The sequence below is a fragment of the Natrix helvetica genome (genome assembly GCF_964273705.1).
Source record: "Natrix helvetica genome assembly, chromosome: 1".
In the NCBI taxonomy this organism is placed as follows: domain Eukaryota; kingdom Metazoa; phylum Chordata; class Lepidosauria; order Squamata; family Natricidae; genus Natrix; species Natrix helvetica.
The window spans coordinates 309994383-310008394 of record NC_138548.1 but is presented as its reverse complement, the minus strand read 5'-3'; the positions used below and the strand labels follow the sequence as shown (position 1 = coordinate 310008394).

The 14012-nt window shown below is 35.3% G+C and overlaps 1 protein-coding gene across 4 annotated transcripts in view; it reads left to right on the top strand.

Annotated features, from left to right (window-relative positions):
• The window catches only part of TASOR (transcription activation suppressor), a 45038-nt gene extending 33332 nt beyond the window's left edge, over positions 1-11706 (top strand). Inside the window, exons 17-25 of one of the 4 annotated variants that reach the window (XM_081939574.1) lie at positions 558-614; positions 5056-6017; positions 7286-7408; positions 7863-8022; positions 9434-9542; positions 9911-10089; positions 10195-10350; positions 10680-10731; positions 10954-11117. In XM_081939574.1, the coding sequence (XP_081795700.1) occupies positions 558-614; positions 5056-6017; positions 7286-7408; positions 7863-8022; positions 9434-9542; positions 9911-10089; positions 10195-10350; positions 10680-10731; positions 10954-10972 (1817 nt within the window). In that variant the 3' untranslated portion in view covers positions 10973-11117. Of the gene's footprint in view, positions 1-557; positions 615-5055; positions 6018-7285; positions 7409-7862; positions 8023-9433; positions 9543-9910; positions 10090-10194; positions 10351-10679 lie in introns of all 4 variants that reach the window. The other 3 variants (XM_081939572.1, XM_081939575.1, XM_081939573.1) reach the window with 3 other exon arrangements.
• Positions 11707-14012: the final 2306 nt, after the last annotated feature.

Genomic DNA, 14012 nt, shown 5'->3' with positions numbered 1-14012 from the left:
TAAAATGCAATTTGTTCAACAGGATGGCTTTAAAAAATTGCTGCATCACATTAATTCATTTGAAGCCCAGTTTTCTTCTAAAACACTATATTGCTACTAAGAGATAAAACTTAACAGCACTGTATTGTGCTATTTCTGAATCTACTTGCTTTTAGTGGTAATTTCCATATTTATTTTTATGGACTAAATGAAAACTATCTTTTTAATGAAAAATGTGAAATTATTGAAGTAATATGGGTGAGAAAGCAGCAGTAGCATAGTTGGGTGGCTCAAGCCTCTAGTACACCAGAAATGATTAACACGGGAATTTCTACCCTGCTGGTTCTTGCAGTGTTTATAGATACAATAAATTCTGGAATTAAAATCTTGAATGAAAAAAATTCCACGAGATCCAAAGATACTTGAAATTAATAACATTACTTTTATATTTTCTGATATGAGCGAATGGCTAATTATTTAAATTGGTTTATAGAACAAAAAAGTATGAAAGGATGTACTTTATATATATATATATATATTGAGAAACTCTAAACTTGCTAACTGCTGCTCTCCCTCAGGAGGGGTAGGAAGAGTTCCTGAGGATCAACTGAGAAAGCTTGGAGATAACCAAACAGGTGAGAAGGATGGTCTTTACTGCATATGCCCATTGCTATCCAGGTAGCTGAAAAAGAGGCCTGTTTTCTCAGCATTAAGTTTTCGGAAGACTGAAAACCAACCAACCAGTTAAACACATAATTGGGGAAATTAATCCACTGAAGCAAGTATATTCGGAGTTTGAAACTTGAGAAATGCAGCCCACTTAAAATACCCATGCTCATTCTTGCACTTGTGGCATGTCTCTTTCTTGTAGGACTTGCAATGGTCCCATCTAAAAAAAGTATTTGTGATTGCATAGTTTTTGGAGGTTATGTGGGGATTGCAAAGGCTTTTAGTACATATAGACTTTTATTTGTCCTGAAACTCAGCATTTAGAAATATCAACTACAAATATTCCTTGATTTACAACTGGAATTGAAACTGGAATTATGTTTGGAAGGAGGACACCTCATGTCCCTGCCTGATTTTATGACCTATTTATTTTTTGCGTTTGTTAAGTGAACACTTTAGTCATTAAACAAATATATTCTACTCAATGGGCACTTTTTGCTGGAAACCAAAAATAAACTCAGGAAACTGGCAAAAAAAAATTACTGAAAATTGTGGTCATGTGACCTCAGGTTGCTGCTAGCATCTAAATGTGAACTGGTTACCAAATGCTAAAAATGTGATCATGTAACCATCGGTGTGTGTGCATAAGTAGCTCTAAGAAATGGTGGCTAAGTCACCAATATTAAGTGAGAACTACTTGCACAAGTTATAAGTTTATGCAGAAGAGAGAGAATTTTGTTTTGATCCTTATATGGACATCTAGCCATTTCTTCCTTTCTATTTACTTCTGCTCTAAGAAATGCTGTAGTCATACTTGTATAAGAGTTATTATCATCATCCTATCTATTTGATCTTCTTTATTGCTTTTCTTTGCACCTTTTTGAGCTCTACAACAGTGGTCCCTAACCTTTCTGGCTCCATGGACTGCCAGTGGCAGCAGCAGCATGGGAGAGCAGGGATGGGTTTGTGCGTGTGCATATGAAGCTCCATGCACTCGCCCAACAATTCCACAGCCTGGTTCCCAACAGACCACAGTATTGATTTGCAGCCCCGAGGTTGGGGACACCTTCTCTACAATATCTTTCTTCAGATGCAGTTTGGAATTGTATATAATGCTCTAAGTGTAGATGCTCATAAGAGACTTACTGTATTAAACATTTATGTTTAATTTGTAATGTTTCCAAGCTTAGAATTGTTTTATTAATAGCACAGACACTCTAGGACAAGGGTGTCAAACTCAAGGCCCGTGAGCCGGATGCGGCTCGCAGGATGCTTAAATCTGCAGGGCCGGCCTGGAAATAGCAAAGGACTGGCAAAGTGCAGCAGGAGGCATCCGTCCCGTCTCCTCCCCCCCCCCTTTCCGGTGGGCGAGAACTACAATGCTGATCCGGTCCTCGAAGAAATCTAGTTTGACACCCCTGCTTTAGGATGAAATTTTCTTTTAGGTTATCTGCCATTAATCCAACTTACCTTAACTGATCAGTTACTGGCAGCCCAGATTCATTAAGCCATTATTTTTATATATGTGAAGTTTGCAATGTTTCTCTATAATGCGTCTGGATGTTTGTGTCTGTTTATACATCACTTTGCACCATTTGCTGAAGACTACTGTACTGGCTGTTGGAAATACATTATGTATTAGTTTGTCCCTGGAAATTTTATAAGAACTTTTGGTTTTTGAAAATGGATTCTTCTAATGATCTGTTAAGTTAATAATCATAAAGTTGAAGGAAAATTCGTTGAAATACCAAAAAACCATTTGCATGTGCAAAAATTAACTTGATGAAAGCGTCTGGAAGCATTTGGTCGCCACGATGTAAAAAAGATGTGGAGACTCTAGAAAGAGTGCAGAGAAGAAAGAGCAACAAAGATGATTAGGGGACTGGAGACTAAAACATGAAGAACGGTTGAGGGAACTAGGTATGTTTAGCTTAAGACAAAGAAGGACTAGGGGAGACATGATAGCAGTGTTCCAATATCTCAGGGGTTGCCACAAAGAAGAGGGAGTCAAACTATTCTCCAAGGCACCTGAGGGTAGAACAAGAAGCAATGGGTGGAAACTAATCAAGGAGAGAAGCAACTTAGAACTGAGGAGAAATTTCCTGACAGAACAATTGATCAGTGGAACAGCTTGCCTCCAGAAGTTGTGAATGCCCCAACACTGGAAGTCTTTAAGAAGATGTTGGATAGCCATTTGTTTGAAACAGTATAGGGTTTTCTGCCTGGGCAGTGGGTTGGACTGGAAGACCTCCAAGGTCCCTTCCAACTCTACTATTGTATTATTGTATTATCTTAATGAAAAAATTCCATTTGAATGCTTATGCAGCACGTATGTTTTTACTATGTCATAATTAGATTTAATTACATTTATAGTCTTTATTTTTCCATGTAAATTTATTGCTACTATTGTGATATCCTGAAATTTTTAGTTCAGCATCTGAGAGTTGATCATCAGTTTCCTCCAAAGTACTCTTGGAGAGAAGCTTCCATTGTGAGGTACTTTTGGACAACTTCTGAAGGTCTAATAGTATGCTCCATGGGACATAATAAGTAGAACTATTTCCTCTTTCCATTTTTGCAAATCAACAAGCAGTACTTCATCTAGAAAGCAACATAAGATGTTCTTACCTTTCAAATTAAATTTGGAAAGTTGCTTCCTTTTTTCCTTTCTCTGTAAAATAGCCAAAGTAAAATAAATCCCTCATTTCCTTCTCATGGTGCTGAGAAAATGCAGATAACCTGGGTGCTTTAATTCTTTACCCTCTCTTAGTATAAAAATTGGCAACTTTATGCACCAAGGGCTTTATATTTTTATGTATTTTTCCTGTTTGGGTTCTTTAAAGTAATGTGTGCTAACTTAGCTGATAAATACATTAAACATCAAATGACAATAATAATTCTATCTTGTGCCATAGAATTAGCATTCCCTGCCTGATATAAATGCCCTGCTAATAAAGTCTAGGCTACTAAACTGTAGAGTACTAAATCGTTGGCTATTAGAAGGAATTGCATTACTTTCACTGTTGAAAGTAAGTACTATAACAGCGGGAACTATGAAATTGTGGTGTCAATGAAATGTTGATAGGCAGTTATATTGGACATGAGATGTGTCCTAAATTAGTTAGGATACATCTATTAGGTTCAATTTATTGTTACTAATGTACAGATTATAAGACAATATAATACTGAAAAAGTAAGTGATAGCTAATTTGAAAAAATGTACTGTGAATATGTACATATGCCTATTGTGCTATTTGTTTTGGGTAAGGAAATGAGAAAGGTTAGAAAAAGTATGAAATAGCTGAAGAAATTAAGGGAAATTAATAAAAAGAAAGGGAAAGTAGTTAAAACACCATTACCTGTCACTTTTCTGTCTTTCTTTCCTTGCAAAACATTCTTGCTTCCATCCCATCCATACATTTTATTTGTTTATTTAATTTAGAGGTGATATGTGTGTGTGTGTCTCTCTCTCTCTCTGTATGTATACGTGTGCACACACCACACATACACGTCACCTCTAAAAAGTCCTAGATGAGAAAAACACTCTCTTCAACAGAGTAAAAAATACTAACGTTTATAATCTCAACTTTTTACATTACCATTTGATAATTGTATAATTAAAGTCTAGGTTATAATAATTGTCTTCAAACTAAAATTTAAATTTCTATTTCAAGCACAAAAACCAGAGCAATATCCCAGTAGAAATGTATTGCTGTTAGGAAAAGATGTAAAAAAGACAATTGACTTTCTGGCTGCTTCCACAAGGAGCTGCAATCTTCAAGATTCCCCTTCCTGGGTGGATGGGTCCACAGCTGTCCAAAGTTGTCTTGGGTCATTCCTAAGTGCCCCCATTCAAATCCAGGAAGCAAGACTGCCAAAGAGCCAGCTCTGGCAGCAAACACAGCAGATTGTAAGATTGTAAGAAAAAAAAATCCCTTATCCTTCAGCATCCATCTTGGAGAGGAGAGAGCCTGCTCAAGCCTTTCGTCAATCAAGGTTTTCATATAGTGGTTTTAGTAGAGAAAGCATTGACTCTGCTGCCTCTCCTGAACGTATCTATGCTGAATGCATATTATTTAGTGACATCAATAGCACTGATCACTTTTGCAGATTTGGCTGGTGAGCCAAATTTGTTTGCACAAACAAATCTAGTTTATTTCAAGCTTGTCTGCAATATTTTATGTGAAAAATCTGTAATCCAGAGACTAGTTTGCAAGCCAACATGCTGTTGCTTATGTCTCAAAATCTGACTTGGGTAATATATTGACATATGCTTATAATAATGAATGGTCTTTACAATATGTATCAAATAAAGTGACACTCAGAATACATTGATGTTGACTATATACTTATTCAGTGCATATTTTCAGTATCTTTAGAGGTAATTTACCAACTTTTCTTGTGTAGGCTTGAAGTCTCCAGATGAATTGTTTGCTTATTCAGTACCAAAGGATGCTTGTGAACAAGATCCCCGCATTATAAACAGGCCAAGAAGTTCTGGTTCTGAATTTGCATACTGCGCCTCTTCAGACCTACCAAAAGAAAAAATAGAAGATAAAATACACACAGGTCAAGAGGTGAAAACTGAAGAACAATGTGAATATGAAACAAATAATTATGAGTCAAGTAAACATTCAGTAAGTGGAATAATAGAAACAGCCATATTAGAAGAGTATAACATCTTTACCAACAAGATTCAGGAAACTCTGCAGCAGAAGAACATTGTTTATGTCAGTGGAATATCAAAACCTGTCTTTTCAGCCCAGGAAAGGATTATGAGACTTTCTGAATTTATATGTTTAGAAGCATCAGATATTGCTGTCCATAAATATGTAGAAAGACTAAGTGAAAAGCTCAACAGTGTTGCTTCATCATGTTCATATGGTGTCCAGAATGCGTCCCTTACTCAAAGTGCTGGACCAGCTGATAATTCTGTTACCAGCAGTGGATTGAATTTGCCCCTGGAGGAGCCTGTGTCTTCCTCAAATGATTTTGAAGAAAACCTTTCAGAGCCACCATGTAGCAGTGTAGAGGGAGATGCAACCATTAATGAGCAGAATCAGTCAATGGTTTTGGATATAGAAAAAGAACAAGAAAAAGAACACAAGCCGGTGAATGCTAACATAGAGGGAAAGTTAGCAGCTGAGCCAAAAGGATCACCTGTTGATTGTTTGCCAAAATCAGAGAAGATCTCAAAGCCTGTGGATAAACCAGATATTACAAAGCAACCTGCTCTGGCTGGTTTCATTAGCCAATTAAGACCTGAAGTGTTTGACAGCATTTGCAAAATTATTCAAGATGTACGAAAAAATACATTGAAATTCTACATTCACGAAGAACAAGAAAGCTTGCTTTGCAAAGAAATAAAGGTAAGCTTTGTACATGCAGGTATGTCAGTTATGTGCATCTACCGTATTTTTCGTAGTATAAGACACACCTTTCCCCCCCCCCCCCCAAAAAGAGGCTAAAAATGTGACTGCGTCTTATACACTGAATGTAACCCCACCCACCCACCGGCCCCCTCTGCAGCAAACGGGGTTTGCGGAGGCTTCAATAGACTATAGCAGTGGTTCTCAACCTTCCCAATGCCGCGACCCTTTAATACAGTTCCTCATGTTGTGATGACCCCCAACCATAACATTGGTGTCTCTGTTCCTAAGACCATCAAAAATATGTTTTTTCCGATGGTCTTAGGCGACCCCTGTGAAAGGGTCGTTCGACCCCCAAAGGGGTCCTGACCCACAGGTTGAGAACCACTGGACTAGCAATCCCTGCAGCTTAACAGCTGATGATGTTTGCTCCATGAGGCAAATTGCTGGGAAGCAGAGGCAGATTTTTTTTCTTGTGCTAATCAGGCTGTTTGCTGCAAGGAGGTAAGTCAACAACTATAAATGCCTATAGAATGTTCAAATTATTAGACTTATTTTTTAAAGCATGCTTTATTATTATTATTCTAGACAACTTAACAAAATGAAGAAGCTTTTTAAAATAAATGCTTGATCTGAAGAGGCCCAGTGCTATTGTTTTAAAAAGTGCTATTCTTTTAAAAGCAGAGAATAACTCTACTCCCAGAAAGCACATCAATTTTAACAGCATCTGTACAAGTATAGTCTGAAATATAACACTACAAACATTATAGATTGTTTGTTCCGTTTGTTGCAAGGAGGGAAATCAGAGGCAGATATTTTCCCTTGCTTTCTTCCCCAAAGGTTAGGTGTGACTTATGCTTCGGAGCATCTTATACTCCGAAAAATACAGTATTTCAGAAAATTGTAGGAATTGTACGTGAGTAAGCCACATAAATTTTAGAATTCCCATCCTTTCAGTAAAGTACAGTAGGTTTATAGTAGTTACTTAAAGGAAGTTTAAAAATCTGTCTTTCTGCACAAATGTTTTAAATAACGAAGGGATATTTTGTTGATGCGCTATGCATGTGCCATATTTTAATGTGGCATTTGCTAGAATTTTATCCCACCTTTCTCCCAAAAAAGTGTGTGGTTAAGATCAGTGAAAGAATATTGTATTGTAGCTAACTTTGTTTAGTTTCATTTTCTGAATGTTTATCTCTTTGTAATTGTTCCTTTTAGGTTTAATATTAATTGTATTACTTTAACTTAATTTTCTGTACTTGGTTTAGGAATATCTTATTAAATTAGGTAATACAGAGTGCCATCCTGAGCAATTCTTGAGAAGAAGAGCCGAGCTGGATAAATTGCTTGTAATTATTCAAAATGAAGATATTGCACATCTAATTCATAAGGTAAATGAAATGCACTTAAGCACACTGCAGTGGTTTTCATAATATGTAGAATATATTATGTTTGAATGTTCTATGTTAACAACAACTGGTTTGGGGTAATTTGTGGCAAAACTGAAGTGTTCGACTACAACAAGTTGGTCTGTATATGGCCTGAAAGTGTTGGTTTCTCCCTCCTCCCCTCCTGCCCCAAAAATACAAAGCATAATTGTCCAGGGCAGAAATGGTTGGGTGAGGATAAGAGCAAGAAATTCACATGTGGAAATCAATTTTTTTTCTGTTTTATGCACAGACTTTGTTAATCTTTTTAAAAATGTAAGGAGACTAGTAAGCCATAAGCTATCAATGCAAGATATTAATATAAATAAGGAATGCTATTGTTAACAAGTGTCTAATTTTAACTAATTTATTCTATTGTACCAGTGTCTAATTCTTTTTATTTGCTTTCTTTAAATAGATACCATGTTTAGTATCTTTGAAGAGACTCCCATGTGTCAGTTTTGCTGGTGTTGAAAGTTTGGATGATGTGAAAAATCGTACTTACAATGACTTGTTTGTTTCTGGTGGCTTCATTGTATCTGATGAATCTGTTCTCAACCCGGAATCTGTCAGTGTTGGTAAGGCTCATCCTCACTAAAGCTTAGGACACATTCTTCAAATTATTTTATGTTCCTAATAGATCTAAGGGCTTCATATAGTAAAATATGAATTTATAATTGGGGTTCTATTTTTTGCTTTATTCTAACCCTTTTAGAATTTTGTTATAAAATAATGCTATAAAATTCTGTTCTTTAGGTCAAAAAAATCGTTATGTTACTTTAAAAATCTTCACTAATAGTGAAAACGCTGTTCAGCAATTGAAATTTTTGTAAAACAATTCCTGTGGATGTTCTGTCCAGAAGTAAGGAATAAATATCCTCAATCCACAGACATTTCCACTTTATTTTTTATTGTTGCTCAGTTGAAATGTCCCTGATTCCTTGGGTCTATTATTTACTTATGACTTTATAGATAGTCCTTGACCTACAAAGAAAATTGGGACTAGAATTTTGGTTGTTAAATTATGTGGTTATTGACTCATCACATGACCTGACCCAACCCAATTTTATAACCATTTTTACCATAATCATTTAGTGACTCCCCCTCTTCCCGTTGACTTAGCTTGTCAGAAACCTGGAAAGATTGCAAATTGCCACCACAGGATGCTGCAACCATCATATATATATGTTAGCTGGTTGCTAAGTGTTTGAATTGTGATCCTATCACTGTGGGAGTGGTATGATGGTCATAACTTTGAGGATAGATCATAAGTCACTTTTTCAGTGTTATTGTAACTTTGAACAGTCCTTAAACAAATAGTAGTAAGTTACCTGTAATACAGGACTACCTGTAAAGCTGCAGTGTCTTGTACTTAAATGTAATAACAGTAATCAGTAATAACAATAGCAGTTACTAGAGACTCAGATACTCAGATCAATCCATCACATACTGATTTATATTAATCACAGTTTTGTATTGTTGTTAACTCTGGTAATACTATGCTGTTATGAAAATTTAGCATGAAAGGTTAATGCAGGGGAGCAGGAAAGAAGAAAACAAATAATTGGGAATGTTATTAATGTTTTTAAAAATACTTTATTATTTATAGTATCTTTCATAAATGTAATTTGCATAAAAGGCTTAACAAAAATAATTTAGCTATAATTTTTAATACTACATTTGGTTTTGAATTTCTTTGTAATATTTGTAAAATTAGCTTATTGATTATCACAACCAAACTTAACAAAATGGGGAGACTCTTAAATTTAATTGATTTTTAAAAATTAAGATTAATATTTCCAAATGAAAGTCATGTTTCCTATCATGAGTCTTACTTGAAGTCAGTAATTTTTTCCTAGAGTTGCTTTAGCGACATGCTACTAATAAAAGCTTCTGGTCAAGCTTTGTGCTGCGTGTCTTGTGCAAATTTATCTAATTCCTATTTTAAAAAAATATAAGCTAGGGTTTACATTCTGTTTTCAAAATTAGATAAACTTCATGAGTTTCTGAAGTTCCTTGAAGAGTTGAGTACTCCAGATGAAAAGTGGCAATGGAAAATCCACTGTAAAATACAGAAAAAACTAAAAGAGCTTGTAAGGTATGTATTAGGTATGCAAGAATTATTGTATTAAAAAAAGATAACTTGAAATTGATCTGGTAGTAGCTACATCAATCATTCTTTATATTTGTTAAAGTTCTTTTTTGCCTACCATTTCCCATTTATTGCGAGAACATTGTTTTCTATTTTCATTTTTAAAACCCCTCTTAAGGTAAAAGTGTAAACTGCTATTTTTTTTTGTATACTTCAAAACCATGCTTTCATTTAATAGCCTTCATTTGTTTTAAACAATGTCTACAGTCTTAATTTTTGCTTCTTCTGTAGAAAATTAGAAATTGGCTTGGTAATTTTGTCTACAATGCTTATATTATATAAATGCAGATCATACATTGTTTTTCTTCCAACAGAACAAATAAAAATGCCATGAACTTACTAGCACTTCTGAGTGCTTATCAAAAGAAACACATGGTTGAGATTCTGGCATACCATAGCTGTGATTCTCAAACACGAACTACTCCAGAATTAGAGTGTCTCATAAAACTTCAATATCAGAATATTCAGCAGAGGCATGTGGTATTTCTGACAGGTAGAAAATAATTATGATTTTCATATATATATATATATATATATACACATATCTACACAAACATGTTGTTATCATATAATGAACATTTCCCCCCTCTCTGCTTAGAAAAGAATGTGTCAACCTTTGCAAGTTATGCTGATAATGGAATAGTGGTTACTACTGTCAGTTCGTTTATGCACAACTTCAAAACTCTAGTTGGCTGCCACAACTCAGTTACTGAAGAAAGTCTGCCTTCTCCCACTGATTATGACAAACAAACAGGTAATAATATAGTTTAATTTATCTCACATGTATCTAGCTAGATTACTTGAAATGAGGAATCTAGTGCATATATGCTTCAGTATAAGTAAAGAATGTAATATTTCTAAACTGCAAAACACATTATAAAAGTAAGAAAGAGAGTCGTAGTGTTGTACACCATATTAATATGAAATTGGTCTGATAGGGTATTCAAGAAACTCCATGAAATGTAAAAGGGTTAGGATAAAGATGACAGAGCTTGAAGTGTAGAAAACAAGCAGTGAGAGAGAGTGTCGGTAATTGTGATGGGTAATTTTCGTACAAAATTCTGACCTACTGTATAACTTTAGATGCTGTTTTGACATTAAATCCTTTGGAGCTGGAAGTTGGGGTTTCCCAACGGTAAGCATGAACACATTTCGCGGAAGCTTTTAGCATCGGAATATCCGGACGTTCACAAGAGGGTTATGTGTGTGTTGAGTAAGTGAACAAAAATGACAGAAGACCAACCTTAAGTGATATGCGACTTTGAGACCTGAAGCCTAAAACGGTGTGAGTAGTGCATAGTATTTTTAGATAAACTTTCCATTTCAATAGAGTAGGATTTTTCTCTTCTTAATGTAGCTCTTATAGAAAACGATGAAAAGGATGAGGAGGACATGTCTCTGGATTCAGAGGATGAAGCATCACAAATAGAAGTTTGCAATGATGCCTCAAACTGTGATTCCCATTTGGAAGATTTACAGACAGAGACCAAAGGACCACACGGAACAGACTCTAGGCAAAACTCTCAAAGTAATGCACTGCTGTCTTCTGAAGAACAACACTATCTGACAGAAGAGACTTCTAAAATTGACATGCTAGATATACAGCCAGTTACTCCTGTTTCAACTACCTGCTGTGCTGAAGGGGAGAGGACTAATTCAGATGAACAAATTCCTCTCAGCTTTCAGATGTACAATAGACAATTAAGTGTGCCTCATCAATTCAGTCATTTTAACGTTCTCACTCACCAGACGTTTTTGGGAACAACGTACCCTATGTCTGCCAGTCAAAAGCAGGAAAGTGGAAATTGCTTTCTGACTGCTTATAGTCAGAACACGGATATGGACCATTCTTCATCTTCATCCAATAATTGGGATATCAATTGTGATTCTTCGAGGCCATTTCCCAAACAGAATTGAGCAAAGCAGAAATGTCTTTTTTAAAAATATTTCTTGCGGACTTTAGAAAAAAAGTGAATTAAGTATTTCTAGTCTCTGATCTAAACATTTCTTGTTTCTTATCTCAGATGTTCTCATGTTTATTTAAATCATGAATGGTCTGTATCAGATAAAGCACCTGAAGTTTGAAATAAATATATATATTTTTAACATATATTGTACTTGAATGAACTTGTTTGTTGGCACTTCTTAAGTTTTACATTTTGTAGTTCACATGTAATTAAGATTATCAACTTGAAATCTAACTTATGTAATTTGAATGTTTGCCTGAACCATATGTGAAAAGAGGGAAGGGATCATTTTTAATGTAAAGTATAAAAGGACATTCAAATCACCTTTTCTTTAAAATAGCTGTTATGTACATATGTGAATGTTTTGTATAAAATCTTTCTATAGCTTTAAAGTCAACTCGTTCATGAAATATCCTGGATTTTTGGTTACACACCTTAGTTAGAATAAACAGTAGATACAGTTTGTTTTGAAATGAATAAAAGAATTTGCCCCGAGAGGATTTATTAACAAGTTGCATTTTGTTGTGTCATCTGTTTCCATGAAATAGATGCAGCCAAGATGGTTATTTATTGTTATCAATCAAGTTAACTTTTGCCATCAAGTTCTGCATTTACTAAAAGTATGTAATACTCTGATTAGTATTCAGAGTTATCAGAGCTCTTTTTAATCAGCATATTAATACTAAATCAGGTTATTTCTGATAGAAAACTTACAATTCTATGTATATGTAGATGAACTGGCTTCATTGACATCAAGGAAGTTAAGAATAGCTCTGTGTGGAGTTACTGTCATAATATACTCTTGTATCCCTGAATTTGGATTTTTTAAAATTAAAACATTTCATAACAATAAAATGCTGCTATTATATCTTACACTTCATGAATATGAACCGTGCTTTGCTGTTAACTGCACACAAAATCTGTCAAGAAATTACAGCATTTCGTTATCTATTATAATGTACAACTGCAATTAATGCATAACATGGAAGAATTAATTTTGGATTGATCTGCCATAAATGGCACCTAAAGTCATGTATAATAGAAAATAAAATGGGCTAAATGTGCTATTTTTGCTATATATTTGATTGGAAAATAGGAATAGATGTAGCAAACATAAATAATTTAAAGCTTTACAGCAGGAGTTCCCATGTATTTTAAATGGTGATCACATTTCAATTTTTTGGTGTATTGTATTAACTCACAAAATGATTGCCATGAAATAGTTACGGTGATGGATAAGGCAGGAGGCAAATTGGTAAGAGTATACTTATCCTATTCCCCAAATCACCTTTCTTTTGTTTGGCAAATAAAAATCTATCTAAGCAAAAAGCCCTGAGTTGCAGCCTTTAACCAAACAATGGAGTGAATACATTTAAGAACAACAACCAAAGTTATGTTGAGAATAGCTTGGGAATGTAAGCTGTAAAACATATTTAGAAGAACAGGGACAAGGTATTAAATTGACATAGTCTAATGAAGGGCTAGAAGCTTATCTTTAAACATGATTTTTAAGCACGATAAATCCTGTGTGATAGTGATTAGATAATTGAACTAGAATTAGAAAACCTTAAAAAGTTTTTTGTGTTTATGGTTTTATGGTTTATTATTTTTTTAGTTACTGAGTGCTACTGTTTCGAGCTGCCCAGAGTGGTGTTTAAAATAGATGGCCAAATATTTTAAATAAAATAAACCAGTTCCAATTCATGCTGGATATATAACTCCATCAGCCTCATAAATACAATAAAAGACTTGGCAGTAAGGGACAAATTATACTGCTACTTTGATCTCTTTAGAGGAAGCAAGTTTAATATTAGGCTATAAATAACTACTAATATATCGATATCAGCAATTAGATTGTTGCAGTTAAACATCTGCAATGTCACTTTATAAATTGTATAAGATTTAAACTAGAAATTTCAGGTCTCAGGAGACTCTTGTGCATATTATCTCATGAAAATTATGATAGTTTTAAGATCTGGCTTGTATAACAGAGACTTGGCTGGGCATAGAGGGAGTGTTCCCTCTTAGAAATGTGCCCATTATGTTATGGAGCATGGCACTAGCCTAGACCTCAGGGCTAGGGAGGGTGTGTGGCTGTTGTTACCAGAGAATCACTGGCTGCCTCCAGGGGCATGGCTCCATAAGTGCCTGGCTGTGAGACCCTTTTTCTTAGGTTGGGCTTAAGGGATCAGGTGGGATTGCTGCTCCCTGCTACATGGCAGTTTATCTATGCAGTCTCTTGGACCTCACCACAGGGTTGGCAGTGAAGTTCCCCAGGCTTATAGTTCTGGGGGATTTCCATCTGCCATCCCTGGGGGTGGGGTCAGAGGTAGCCCAGGATTTCGTGGGAACCATGACTTCCATTGGCCTGTCCCAGGTTATCCCGGGCCCAACTAAGAATAGTGGTTACATACCTGATTTGGTGTTGGAACAGTGCCTATGGAATTGG